At 55.4% G+C, this 12101-nt stretch overlaps 2 protein-coding genes across 6 annotated transcripts in view; one reads left to right on the top strand and one right to left on the bottom strand.

Moving 5' to 3' along the window:
• Nucleotides 1–798: 798 nt before the first annotated feature.
• Nucleotides 799–4264, bottom strand: PPP1R15A (protein phosphatase 1 regulatory subunit 15A). The gene is made up of 3 exons (XM_031018404.2): nucleotides 4030–4264; nucleotides 1649–3340; nucleotides 799–1232 (listed from the first exon to the last, which is right to left on the bottom strand). The coding sequence occupies exons 2-3, from the start codon at nucleotides 3329–3331 to the stop codon at nucleotides 885–887; spliced, it is 2031 nt and encodes a 676-aa protein (XP_030874264.2). The 5' UTR covers nucleotides 3332–3340; nucleotides 4030–4264; the 3' UTR covers nucleotides 799–884.
• Nucleotides 4265–5748: 1484 nt separating this feature from the next.
• PLEKHA4 (pleckstrin homology domain containing A4) overlaps nucleotides 5749–12101 on the top strand; it is a 14230-nt gene continuing 7877 nt past the window's right edge. For 3 of the 5 annotated variants that reach the window (XM_081807240.1, XM_081807237.1, XM_081807236.1), the window contains exons 1-9: nucleotides 5749–6269; nucleotides 6720–6809; nucleotides 7416–7523; nucleotides 9117–9189; nucleotides 9304–9404; nucleotides 9563–9672; nucleotides 10251–10466; nucleotides 10835–11114; nucleotides 11752–11826. In XM_081807240.1, the coding sequence (XP_081663366.1) occupies nucleotides 6726–6809; nucleotides 7416–7523; nucleotides 9117–9189; nucleotides 9304–9404; nucleotides 9563–9672; nucleotides 10251–10466; nucleotides 10835–11114; nucleotides 11752–11826 (1047 nt within the window). In that variant the 5' untranslated portion in view covers nucleotides 5749–6269; nucleotides 6720–6725. The remainder of the gene's footprint in view (nucleotides 6270–6719; nucleotides 6810–7415; nucleotides 7524–9116; nucleotides 9190–9303; nucleotides 9405–9562; nucleotides 9673–10250; nucleotides 10467–10834; nucleotides 11115–11751; nucleotides 11827–12101) is intronic. The other 2 variants (XM_081807239.1, XM_081807238.1) reach the window with 2 other exon arrangements.

Raw genomic sequence — 12101 nt, 5'->3', positions numbered from 1 at the left:
TCTAGAACCCTCAGTTTGTTTTCAGAGTCCATCGTCTCTCATGGTTCGTCTCCTCCTCCGATTTCCCCCCCTTCATTCTTCCCCTCCTGCTGTCTTCTTCTTTTTTTTTTTCTTAACCTATATTGCATTATTTGTTTCAGAGGTACAGATCTGAGATTCAACAGTTTTGCACAATTCACAGTGTGGCAAGCATTGTTTTAAACATGGATTTGGGATGCTTGGCTGGCTCAGTCGGTGGATGGTGGGATCTTGATCTCAGGGTTGTGAGTTCAAGCCCCTCGCTGGGTGTAGGGATTACTTAAAAATAAAATCTTAAAAAAAATAAAAAAGGCAAATAAATAAATATGAACTCTTTCGGGGCCTTACGATCCTATGAGGCATGTGCTATTGTTAGCCACATTTTATAGGTAAGAAAACAGTCTATGGAACAGGGCTTAAAAAGGTGAAATTGGATTGCTGAAAGCCTTGAGCAACTCACCACTTAAAGGCCAGCAGGAGGATGAGTATATTCCAGGGAGGCACAGAAAACTGGAGCTGAACCCTTTTTTAGTGATCAGTGAGTCCAGCTCCCAGCCCCCTTGGGGAGATAATCGTCCCAAGTTTAATAAAATTTAGGCCGATGCCAGAGAAAAACTACAAGACCCACCAGCCCTTAGTTCAAAAGAAGCCTCAGGGCAAGAAGAGGCAAATTTGAGGGATGATGGGAAATACAGTTTGTCCTCTACTGAGGTACTCGCCTTTATCCCAGGGGTAGTGGATTATTGTCAGTTCAGATACACACAGTGATGGTGACATTGCTTTGCTACAAATCAGCAGGTTTTATTTCTTAGATATAACAACCCCCCCAAAATAAATAGCTAATAGAAACAGGAAACTCCATGATCTTAGCCACTCCTCCCACTGAGGTCCAGGCAAGGAGACGGGGACACAGGAGTGGAGGGAGATGCCCCAACATGGCTCAAGGGTGTGGCCTGGATGGAGGACAATGGTGAGATCTGGGGAGGAGCAGGTGTGGCGGCCAGAGGAGGGGTAGGGTTCCCACAGCGGGCCCAGGCCCTGGCCCGGGCGGCAGGGGTGAGACAGGGGCCCAGCTGCTCCTGTGCCTGGGCAATCCGCCAGGCGAAGCGACTGCGATCCCGGGCGAGCTGCTCCCAAGGTCCCCGGCGGGCGGCCTGGGCCGGTCCTGCCCAGACAGCCAGGAGATGGACAGAGACCTTCTCAGAGAAGTGTACCTGGAGACGGGAGCAGCACGGATGCAAGGCCCACGTGTCCACAGTGGGGAGGAGGAGATAGAGAGAGAGAGAAAGAGAACCAAAACAAAAATGAGTGACGCAGAAATGCTTGTTGTCTGAGTCACCTGCTAGTCACTGGCCCGCGGCAGTCTCCACGTGACTCACTGCAGGTGGAGACTGTTTCCTGGTGCTGATCTGAGCCACAGCTGCTCCCCCTTTCCCACGGGGCCCCAGCCTCTTGCAAAGGCTTGCGTTACAGTGAACACAGCCCTCCCAACAGAGTTCACATGCAACCCTCTGCAACACACGGGGGACCCAGAAGTTGGGCCGTCCAGCCCTTCCGCCCCGCCCCCCGCCCAGGCCCAGGAGTTCCAACTCCTCCCTAAGCCTCAAGAAATTGAGTCCTCAGTACCCACCTTTCTGGCCTTTAGGGGAGTCTCAGGGTCTGGATGCCGGGTGGGGGTTTCTGTGGGCTTGAGTCGCCTCTGCAGTCGGAGGGGCAGCCGAGGACGAGCCCAGGGAGGTGGTGGCTTCTCCCCAGGTAAATAGATGGCCACTCGGAAGGGGCAGGGCTCAGCTTCTCCCCACTCCTCAGCAACTTCCCCTCCCTCTGTGTCCTCTCCAGGCCGGTATGTCCAGCCCCGGTGGAGGGTGCTCTGAGCCTGAAGGGAGGGACTTGGCTCAGAGTTAGCTGCTTCTGAATCCTCTTCCGGCTCTGTGTCCTCTCCTGGCCTATATACCCAGGCCCTTGAAAAGGTATCTGTGGCCTCAGCTTCTCCTTCCTCCTCAGCTGCTCCCCAATCACTGTCCTCATCTTCTAACTCTGTGTCCTCTCCTGGTCGATACACCCAAGCCCTCACGAGGGCACTTGTGGATGGGATGGAAGAGGGACCCTCAGCTTCTCCCTCCTCCTCAGCTGCTCCCCAATCACTGTCCTCTTCTTCCTCTGTGTCCTCTCCTGGTCGATATACCCAAGCCCTCACAAGGGCACTTGTAGATGGGATGGAAGAGGGACCCTCAGCTGATCCCCAGTCACTGTCCTCATCTTCTTCCTCCGTGTCCTCTCCTGGTCGATACACCCAGGCCCTCACGAGGGCACTTGTGGAGGGGATGGAAGAGGGACCCTCAGCTTCTCCCTCCTCCTCAGCTGCTCCCCAATCACTGTCCTCATCTTCTTCCTCTGTGTCCTCTCCTGGTCGATACACCCAGGCCCTCACAAGGGCACTTGTGGAGGGGATGGAAGAGGGACCCTCAGCTTCTCCCTCCTCCTCAGCTGCTCCTGAATCACTGAATTCATCTTCCTCCTCCTCAGATTCCTCTCCTGAACAACACTCCCAGGCCCTGGGGTGAAAGCCTGAAAATGAGGGGGAAACGGAGTTCTTTATGACTTCTTTATTCTCTGTTCTTTTTTCCTCTGTGGCTTGATCCTCTTCCTCCCCAGCACAGTACACCCAAGCTTTGGGCTTGGATCCTGGAGATAAAGGGGCAGTAGGGCTTCTGGCAGCTTCTTTGTTTACAGCTTCTCCCTCCTCTTCCTCCTCCTCCCCTGGTGAGTGTGATGGAGGAAAAGAGAAGAACGTGACCACTTCAACTTCCGCAGCTCCTTCCTCAGATTTCTCCTCTCCAGGAGGTTCTTGCAGGGCTCTTACCAGAAGGCTGGGGGACAAGGAAGCAGGCTGGCCATCTATAAATTCACTTCCCTGCTCTTTAGGGACACTAGTTGCTTGTTCCCCACCATACTCTTCATCATCCTCTGAAAACTCCCAGGCTTCAAGAGGAGAACTGTTGGCTTTTAGATCATGGCAGCCCTCCCAGAACACTTCATCATCCTCAGCTGCTCCACTGTCTCCAGTCTCCCCTTGAAAGTACCTGCCCCAGGGGGCATGGCAGGTGGCGGGAAATGTCTTAGCTTCTCCCCCCGGGCCAGCTTCTCCCGGATGGGTTCCGGTTAATGCTTCCAACAGCCAGGGTTCTGGAGGTCCTGGGCCCCTCAGGTGGCTCCAGGCCCTGCTGAGAAGGCCCATCAGCGGGGACAGGAGGAAAAAGGGGTAGGTATCCCTCCAGGGGGCAGGCTGATGGGGTACTTGGCCTGGGGCCATCTGTCTGGGCTGGAAATAAACAACAGGAAATAGAGTTTAGAAGCCATGTAAGGGAGAGCATCAAGGGATGACTGTGAGTCATAGCAACAGAAATAGTAACACAAATAGCAACGAGAGAGTCCCTGCCCCACATTCCTTGCTGATCCCTGCCACTCTCATCTCCAGCAGAGGCACAATGTGGTTCCCACCTCTCTCCTCTCAATACCCAGGAGTCTGAGCCCCCAGCCTCTTCTCTCAGACCCAGAAGTCCCAGTTCCCAGAACTGAGAATACAGGCCCTCTACTTGCTTCCCTTGGAGACAAAGTCCTAGTTCCTGGTTCTCTCATCTTCCTGAGGATCCACAAATCAGGCCCTCATCACCCTCCTCCCCCTGAGACCCAAAAGTTGCGGCCCCCGCGGGGTTCCATCCATTCCACTGGGGATCCATGAGTCTGGCTTCCAGAACCCTCCTCTCGCCAGGCTCAGGCTCCCAATTTCTTCTCCTTCCCAAGTCCGAGCCCTGGAGTGCGTCCTGGTCCCACCTCTCCCCAGACACAGGAGTCTGGGCTCCCAGACCCTCGTTCCTCAGGACCCAGGGGTCCCGGCCTCAAACCCTCCTGTCTCGGTACCCAGAAGTGCAAACTCCCTCCTCACTGACCAGGAGTCTGATCCCCGGCCCCAGCTGCTGGGGGGGCCAGGCGTTCGGACCCCTCACTCACCGACTCGGGGCTGCGCGTCACCCGGGGGGCAAGAACGCCGGCTCGGGGTGCCACCAGCGATCGCAGATCTGGACGGCTCGGGAGGCCAGCGCGTTCATCTCGCCCTCCGGTGCCGGGCTCGGGGACTCAGGTTATCACCTGCTGCTGCAAGCACCGTGGCGGCCAAGAGATGCGGGCTTCTTCTCGTCGGCGTGAGTGATCCACAGCGAGGCTGGGAACTGGTTCGGCCCGCAAGGCTTTTATGGGCCTACGCGCCCGCGCGTGATGACGTCACGAGGGGAGGCGAAGCTTCGAAACCAAGGCGTCAGGGCTGGGGGAAGGGAAAGTAAGGTCGGAATTCTCGCGGAGATTCCGGGGGTTTTGTGACTACACGGCGGCGTTTCCGAGCGCGACCACGCCCCGAAACACGCGAGCTTGTCAATCAAACGCGTGCATGGCTTCAGCCGCCCGGGCGCTCTCCCAACGACTCTCGGGGTGGGAAAACGGGCTTCCCGCCCCGACTTAATCATCAGGACCCAGGCTAGAGTCTCCCATCGTCACAGCCGGTCCGCTTCCTTCCTGGGGCGGGGGAGAGCATTGTTTTTACACAGTCCATTTTCACAGATGAGAAACTGAGGCTTGGGAATTAAGTCACTTGCCCGAGGTGGTCGCAGCAGAGTCTAGATTGAGGCGAGAACAAGAATGTAAGCGCCCTGAAGGCAGGCACTTGGCTTTGCTCACTGCTTTTTTTCTCAGTGCCCGGGATATAGTAGGTGCTCAACAAATACTGGGTGAGTGGACTCGAAACCAAAAACTCAGACTCCTTCCTGGTCTCAAGCACAAGGCTCCATACCTGGATTTCACCCACTTCAAACTCATACAAAAGCTCATACACAGGGGCGCCTGGGTGGCTCAGTTGGTTGAGCATCTGCCTTGGCTCAGGTCATGATCCTGGGGTCCTGGGATCAAGCCCCGCATCAGGCTCCCTGCTCAGCAAAGAGCCTGCTTCTCCCTCTCCCTCTGTTGTTCCGCCTGCTTGTGCTCTCTGTGTGTCAAATAAATAAATAAATAAAAATTAAAAAAAAAAAAAAGCTCATACACAAATTGAAATCCTGGCTGGGTAGAACGACTGAACCTCATGGGGGTGGGGTCTCCTGCCACAAGTTCCAGGACCAGGTACACAGTCCCAATTCCCCGCCCATCTCCCCTACCTGGTCCATAATTTTGGCCTCGAAATATGCCCAGGGACGATGTCTCCCTCCGGAGGGCAGCATCCTCAGTCTAGAACACAATTCTCACCTGGATCTGAGGTAGATGTTTGACATGGCCACCTGGCCCTGCCCTAGCCATAATCCAGGAGTCCAGGGTCACTCTCTCCTCCCTGGAAAACCTGGACCCATCCGCTCAAACACATTTCCAGATGCCCGGCTCCATTAACAACTCAGGAGTCCTGACTCCAGGCTCACACCTTGTCAGGTACCCAGAAGTCTGAACCCCTCTAGTTCCAGGATCCCAGCTACCTTCCTTCAGCGTGCCAGTGGCCCGACCCCGGAGTCTGGGCCCAGCTCCTCCTCTCCAAACATTAGGAATCCCAGCCCAGCAGGGACCCAAGAGTCAGTGGGGGGGCCAGCCCCTCCCCTCAGCGGTGGGGGCAGCTGAGCCAGGGGTCAGGCTTGGAAGTGGGGGTGGGGGAGGACACGAGGGGCGGGGTCAGCCGGGATTGGAAGGGGAGACCGCAGCGTGGGCGGCTGGCCGACCAGCAGGGAGGAAAGAGAATCGGAGAGGGGAGGAAGACAGAAGGGGAATCTGAGGGAGAGGAGGAAACAGCGTCGGTGGGGACAGAGAGAGAAGGAGGAAGAGCTTGAGGGTGAGGGAGAGAGAGGGGGAGAGAACGAGACGAAAACCTGGGGAGGAGAGACTCTGTAAATCTGAGCGAAAAAGATCTGGAACAGAAACAGTAAGCCTGGAAGGGAAATGCTGGGGGGGGGGGTAGAGAATGAGTGAGAGGCGACTGGAAGAGACAGATGAGAGACTGAGAGACAAGGTGAGGCCAGAGACAGAGACGCTCTGAAAGAAAGGGAAGAGTGACCAGAAGAGAGGAGAGACGAAAAGAAAAGCAAAACGCGCGTGAGTGAGCAGGTGAGAAGGGAGACAGGTCTGAGAGGTCGTCCCCCATCCCGCCAGAAAAGGAGGGACACTGCAGCTGGGGGCCCCAGCACTCACACGGCCCTCTTGCCCCCGCCCTTGGGACCCCAGAGCTGGTAAGTTCCCTGGCTCGCCTGGGAGGGACTGCCTGGGTGTGCATTCCTGGCATCCCAGAACTTGGCAGGGTTTTCTTGGGGGTGCGGGTGGAGGGCAGGAGACAGGTAGCTGGGGGCGGCCGGGAAGGGGCAGGGACTGGGGGCTCCCTGAGCACAGAGAGGGTCAAATTCCTGCCTAGAGTGCAGGGGGCAAGAATAAAGGAGCCCCTATTCTCTGTCTTGGGCTGCAGACAGCTGCCCCCTCCCCGCAGCTGCCAGTGCTGCCCACCTCTCTTGGCATCACTCTCGGTATGCAGTCCCGGGCCAGGGCCTCCCCCAGCCCCCCAGTCCCCAGACAACGGGCTCTTTCTCCTCAGCCTCCGCCGACCTGCGAGCCCCTGACCCCGTCTCTGTCCCCAGCCGGGTCAGCTGCAGAGACAGGCACACAGACCCTTTCTTTCTCTCCCTAAGCCCTTGATGGAGGAGGGCAGACCTCGGAGCAGCGTCAGCCTGGCCAGCAGCGCCTCCACCGTCTCCTCGCTGGGCAGCCTGAGCACCAAGGTTCGAGGTTCTTGGAGGGGCTGGGGAGGAGGGCAGGGCTCTGGACTGCCCCATCCTCCTGTTTCCCAGCCCTGGGTTCTGTGCCAACCCAAAGGATTCCCGTTGTTAAGGGCAGGGACCCTTAGCGATGGGTTCCACCACACCTAGTAAGATCCCAAACTGCCCAACAGCCCCAGCTAGGAATTCACAGGCACTCCCAGCTGTCCCCACCCCTCGGATTTTCCTAATTCAACCAGAGTAACAGTCCCGCTGGACTCCATGCACATCAGTTCTTTTTTTTTTTTTTAAGATTATTTATTTATTTGACACAGAGAGAGAGAACACAAGTAGGCAGAGCGGCAGACAGAGGGAGAGGGAGAAGCAGGCTCCCCACTGAACAGGGAGCCCGATGCGGGGCTCCATCCCTGGGATCATGATCTGAGCCGAAGGCAGCCGTTTAACCGACTGAGCCACCCAGGCGCCCCCATGCACATCCAGTTCTGATCTCAAAAGTCAGTTCCCTCCTTGGCTTGGTGTCTAAGGGCAGCCGAGCCAGGGCCTTGGGTTGCCTGCATCCCATGGCACCCAAGACCATCCTGTTCATTTCTGTCCTCCTTCTCTCCTCAGAAGCGTACCAGGGCAGTAAGCAAGGTGCACGCCTTCGGGAAGAGAGGCAATGCTCTCCGAAGGGATCCCAACCTCCCGGTGCACATCCGAGGCTGGCTTCATAAGCAGGTGGAGTGAGCACAAGAAGGGAAGGGACACTGAGTGACGCTAGAGCTTGGGCCCCTGGCTGTTCCCTGTTTCTCTCCTTCCCAGTCTCCAAACGTGTTCCTTTTTTCTAACGAGGCTTTTCCCCTTTTTCTGTCCTTGTTCCCTGCACCCTTTCATTCATTCAGTGACCACTTCCAGAATATTTATAACATGCCAAGCCCAAATAAGACAAACAAGTATCTATAGTACGCTCAAGGGGCGCCTGCGTGGCTCAGTCGTTAAGCGTCTGCCTTTGGCTCAGGTCATGATCCCAGGGTCCTGGGATCGAGCCCCTCATCGGGCTCCCTGCTCAGTGGGGAGCCTGCTTCTCCCTCTCCCACTCCCCCTGCTTGTGTTCCCTCTCTCGCTGTGTCTCTCTCTGTCAAATTAAAAATATATATATAAAAAAAATTATAGTACGCTCAAGGGGGGGGCAGGGATGGGTACTACATTAGCATATTTCAGATTGTAGGAATTGCTCTGAAGAAATAACACAGGAGGATATGCACAAAAGTGGTAGAGGGATGAGGGCATCCTTTGACTCTTGGTCAGGGAAGGCGTCATTTGAGCTGAGAACGAACTGACGAGAAGGAGCCCATTATGCTAAGAGCTGGGGGACAGAGGGAATCTGAGAGCGAGAGGCCCTATGGCAGGCCAAAGCTTGGTGTCTGGAGCCAGCCAAGGGTGGAGATAGGAGGGATGGCAGGGCAGTGGTTTGCAATGTGTCCCTGCTAGGAACTTGCTGGAAATGCAGACTGTCAGCCCCCGCCCACCCTAGATCTACTGACTCAGGAACTCTGGGGTTGGGACCCAGGAATCTGTGTTTTAATAAGCTCCCCTGGTGATTTTTATGCAGACCCAGGTTTGAGATTCCCTGCAAGCCAGTAAAAGAAGGGAAGGAATTTGAGATTTATTCTAAGTATGACGGTAGGCTCTGTTTTGAGCAGGGGACTCCCACCATCTGACATAACTGAAAAAGATCAACCTGACTTCTTTTTTTTTTTTTTAAAGATTTTATTTATTTATTTGAGACAGAGAGAATGAGAGACAGAGAGCATGAGAGGGGGGAGGGTCAGAGGGAGAAGCAGACTCCCCGCCGAGCAGGGAGCCCGATGCGGGACTCGATCCCGGGACTCCAGGATCATGACAGTGCCACCTTCCTGGCCTCTCTGTGTGTCTGACCCCGGAATAATCCAATCAAAAGTCTGAGTATATAAAGTCCCGGCCCACGGGTTGTACAGTAGCTCGTTCCAACCTTCTGGTAACTTCTCAATCCCCAATTGACAGATGAGAAAACACGAGTGTCCTAGCCAGGAAATGACTAGTCTAATGGCATAGTTCGAGAGGGGTGGAGCTAGGAGCCCCACTCAGGCCTGACCGAGTCCAGAATCCATGTGAGCTCAACCCCTAAACTCTGGCTTCCAGCTCTCCGGCTCAATCTATTGCAGCAAACATGTGTCTGTTCCTCTCCTCTTTCTGGGTTTCTCCGTCCCCGGGTGTCACTGTCTTTATTTCCACGTTTCCTCTTCCCACTCCCCTTCTACTCAGGCCTCCCTTCCCACTCTGTTTCCCCAGGACAGCTCCGGGCTCCGGCTCTGGAAACGCCGCTGGTTCGTCCTCTCTGGCCATTGCCTCTTCTATTACAAGGGTCAGTGCCCCGGCTGGCACGGGGTGGACGGGCCCCCCGCCCACCCTCCCTTTCCCTTAGCCTCCTGGCCTCCAGATCCCTGTGTGATCCCTGACCCCAGGCCCTCTTTTGCAGACAGCCGCGAGGAGAGCGTCCTGGGCAGCGTCCTGCTCCCTAGCTACAGTATCAGGCCAGATGGGCCAGGAGCCCCCCGAGGGCGGCGCTTCACCTTCACCGTGAGTCCGTCCGTTCCCCGTGGGCACTAAGGCAGTAGGCCACGGGGGCAGCCATGGGAGCATCCATTATTGGAGATAAAAAGCCTTGACCAGGGCCCATGGCATCCTCCTTTTTAGAGGGCCCGGCCGTCCAGGTCCCCAGCTCTCTCTCCCCGCAGGCCGAGCACCCAGGCATGAGGACCTACGTTCTGGCCGCTGACACTCTGGAGGATCTGCGCGGCTGGCTGAGGGCGCTGGGCCGGGCCTCGCGTGCAGAGGGGGACGATTGGTGAGTATAGTTCCTGGCCACGCCCCTGACCTGTACCTCCAATCGGAGTCCATCTAATTAGTTCCAGCCCCTCCCCTTTAGGCCCCGCCTCTTCAACGTCCAATCACACATCTTCTAGCTAAGGCGGCTCGCCCTTCAGGCCCCACCTCCAGGGAACTTTATGTCTTCCAATCAGCAAAAAGTCTTTCTCTTCTAAACTCCGCCCACCATTTTGTCCAGCCCCCCTTCATCAATATTCCATACTCTGACTGGCTCCCTCAGAAGTCTCCACCCCCAAAGCTACCGCTTAAGGAGAGTCAAATATAAAAAGAAAGGCTTTAGACAAACTGTTCCGGCTTTTCCCAAGTTTCATTCTGGGAATGAATGGAATGGAAACCCCAATGGACCTTGTAGCCCTGCACTAGTCACTTCCACACTCGAGGCCTCAGTTTTCCCATCTGCAAAGTGGGAACAATGATTTATCGTGCACCACTTACCCTTTATTCTGTGTAGGTTCCCGTGCGTTCACCCGTGAAATGGGAATAAGGGCTGTCATGAGGTACAGAGGAGTGATGTCTTTTTCTGTGCCCACTCGTTAGTGGGCGACCCAGGTCACCCGCACGTCCCCAGCCCGGAGAGGGCCCTGGCGGCCCCGGTGGTCCCCCGGAAGTGAGCAGAGGGGAAGAGAGACACGGCTTAGAGTCACCAGAGGTGGCTCGGCTCTCCAGAGGTCGTGGACGGTCCGGGCTGCTCACCCCTAGCCCCACAGCCGACCTCCAATCTGGACCTCGGATCCGGAGGACCAGGAGCCCGGAGTGAGTTGAGGGAGTCTGGGACAAGAAAGTTCTACGGGGCAGAGCGTCAGAGGAAAAGCTATGTTGGGGGCATGGCCTAAGAGAAGGGCGGGGTCTGCGGCTGATTCGAGGTGCGGCTTAGTGCTTTCTCTCTTGAGTGGATGTGAGTTGCTGGAGTTCTTGTGAGGTCAGAACCCATAGAAAGGAAGTCCTAAGGAGGAGATGCCACAAAGGGGGAAGTTTTTCAGGATCAGGCTAATAGAGAAGGGTTCTACTCTAGAGGGACAATGAGACTCACTGAAAGGGGACATGTACATGAGGCTGACTGGGTGGGTAGTAGGGTGAGGGGGCTCTAGTTCACCAGTTCCCCTATTCTCTCTGCCCAACAGCCTATTCACAGCCCTCTCTCGCCCTCCCTCCCCTCTGAGTCTCCCCCGGCCCCGGTCTGCTCCTGCACGCAGACCCCCTCCATCCTCCAGTGACATAGCACCTCTTGCCAGACCCCATACCCCTCTGAGTCGCATTGATGTCCGGCCTCCCCTGGATTGGGGCCCTCAGCGCCAGACACTCTCCAGGCCCCCCACTCCCCGGCGAGGACCCTCCTCTGAGCCTGGGGGAGGAAGGCCCCCCAGGAGTCCCCAGCACTGGAGTCAGGAGGCCAGAACACAGGTGAGCAAGAGGTAATGGGGAGGGAGACTACATTTCCCATATGGCCATGGTCTGTCTTTCCAGGCTGGTCTGCAGGCCATGGCCCCTTGGGCATCATGGGGATTGTGTTTCAACATAATCACATCTGGGTTCAGATGTGAGGGGAAAGTGGACTTCATCTCCCATCAGTCCTCAGGGCCGTCTTTTCGGGCCAGTCTCTGGCCATTACACCTTAAGTATTATGGGGATTGTAGTCCAGAATACTGTCCTCCAAGACAGTGCTGGGAGAGGTAGTCTGGAGTGCACCTGTCTTGTGTCTCCAGTTTAGCTTTCCAAGATGGTCACCTGCTATTTCCTCTGAGCATCATGGACTTGTAGCCCAGAATATCCACAGTTAAACACAAATGTGAGAGTGAGAGTAGATTGCAACTTCTATCGAACCCTGGGGCAGTTTTGCCAGGCTTGTCCATTTATTATTATCCTATGTGTTCCCACAGTAGCACAAAGCTGGAGAACAGGTAGTTGAGGAAGTTGCGGGGACCCAGTTGTGAACCTCAAAGAGTCTCCTAAGTCACATCAATTCTGGATGCACCCACTCTAATATTTGTTACTAAAACATGCCAATTTCTAAACATCTCTATTTCAATATTCCTCCCAGGCTCCCTCTGGCTCCTCCACATATCTCCAACTACCCCCGAGAGCTCCCGGGACACGGGCTTCCATGGTTTTATTGGTAGGTGTCCTGGGGCACCTCAAATCTGCCAGAGCCCCCTCCATTGCTTTCTTTGCTATGGAGAATGTCATCTCCTGGACTAGTGTGCATACAGAAGAGTGAATATTTCAAGGTCCCTTGACTGATGCTTCTATTAGTTTCCTAGGGCTGCCACAAACTGGGTAGCATATATATAGAATATCTCTCCATTCATTCATATCATCTTCTGGGTATTTGTTTTAAATTTTTTTCCATAGAGATCTTATATGCTCTTGTTAAGATAACTCCTAAATTCC

This window comes from Leptonychotes weddellii, chromosome 16 (assembly GCF_054177405.1).
Source record: "Leptonychotes weddellii isolate Sample4059 chromosome 16, ASM5417740v2, whole genome shotgun sequence".
Taxonomy (NCBI): Eukaryota; Metazoa; Chordata; class Mammalia; order Carnivora; family Phocidae; genus Leptonychotes; species Leptonychotes weddellii.
Note: the sequence above shows the minus strand (reverse complement) of the source record. Positions and strands in the feature narration are given on the sequence as shown.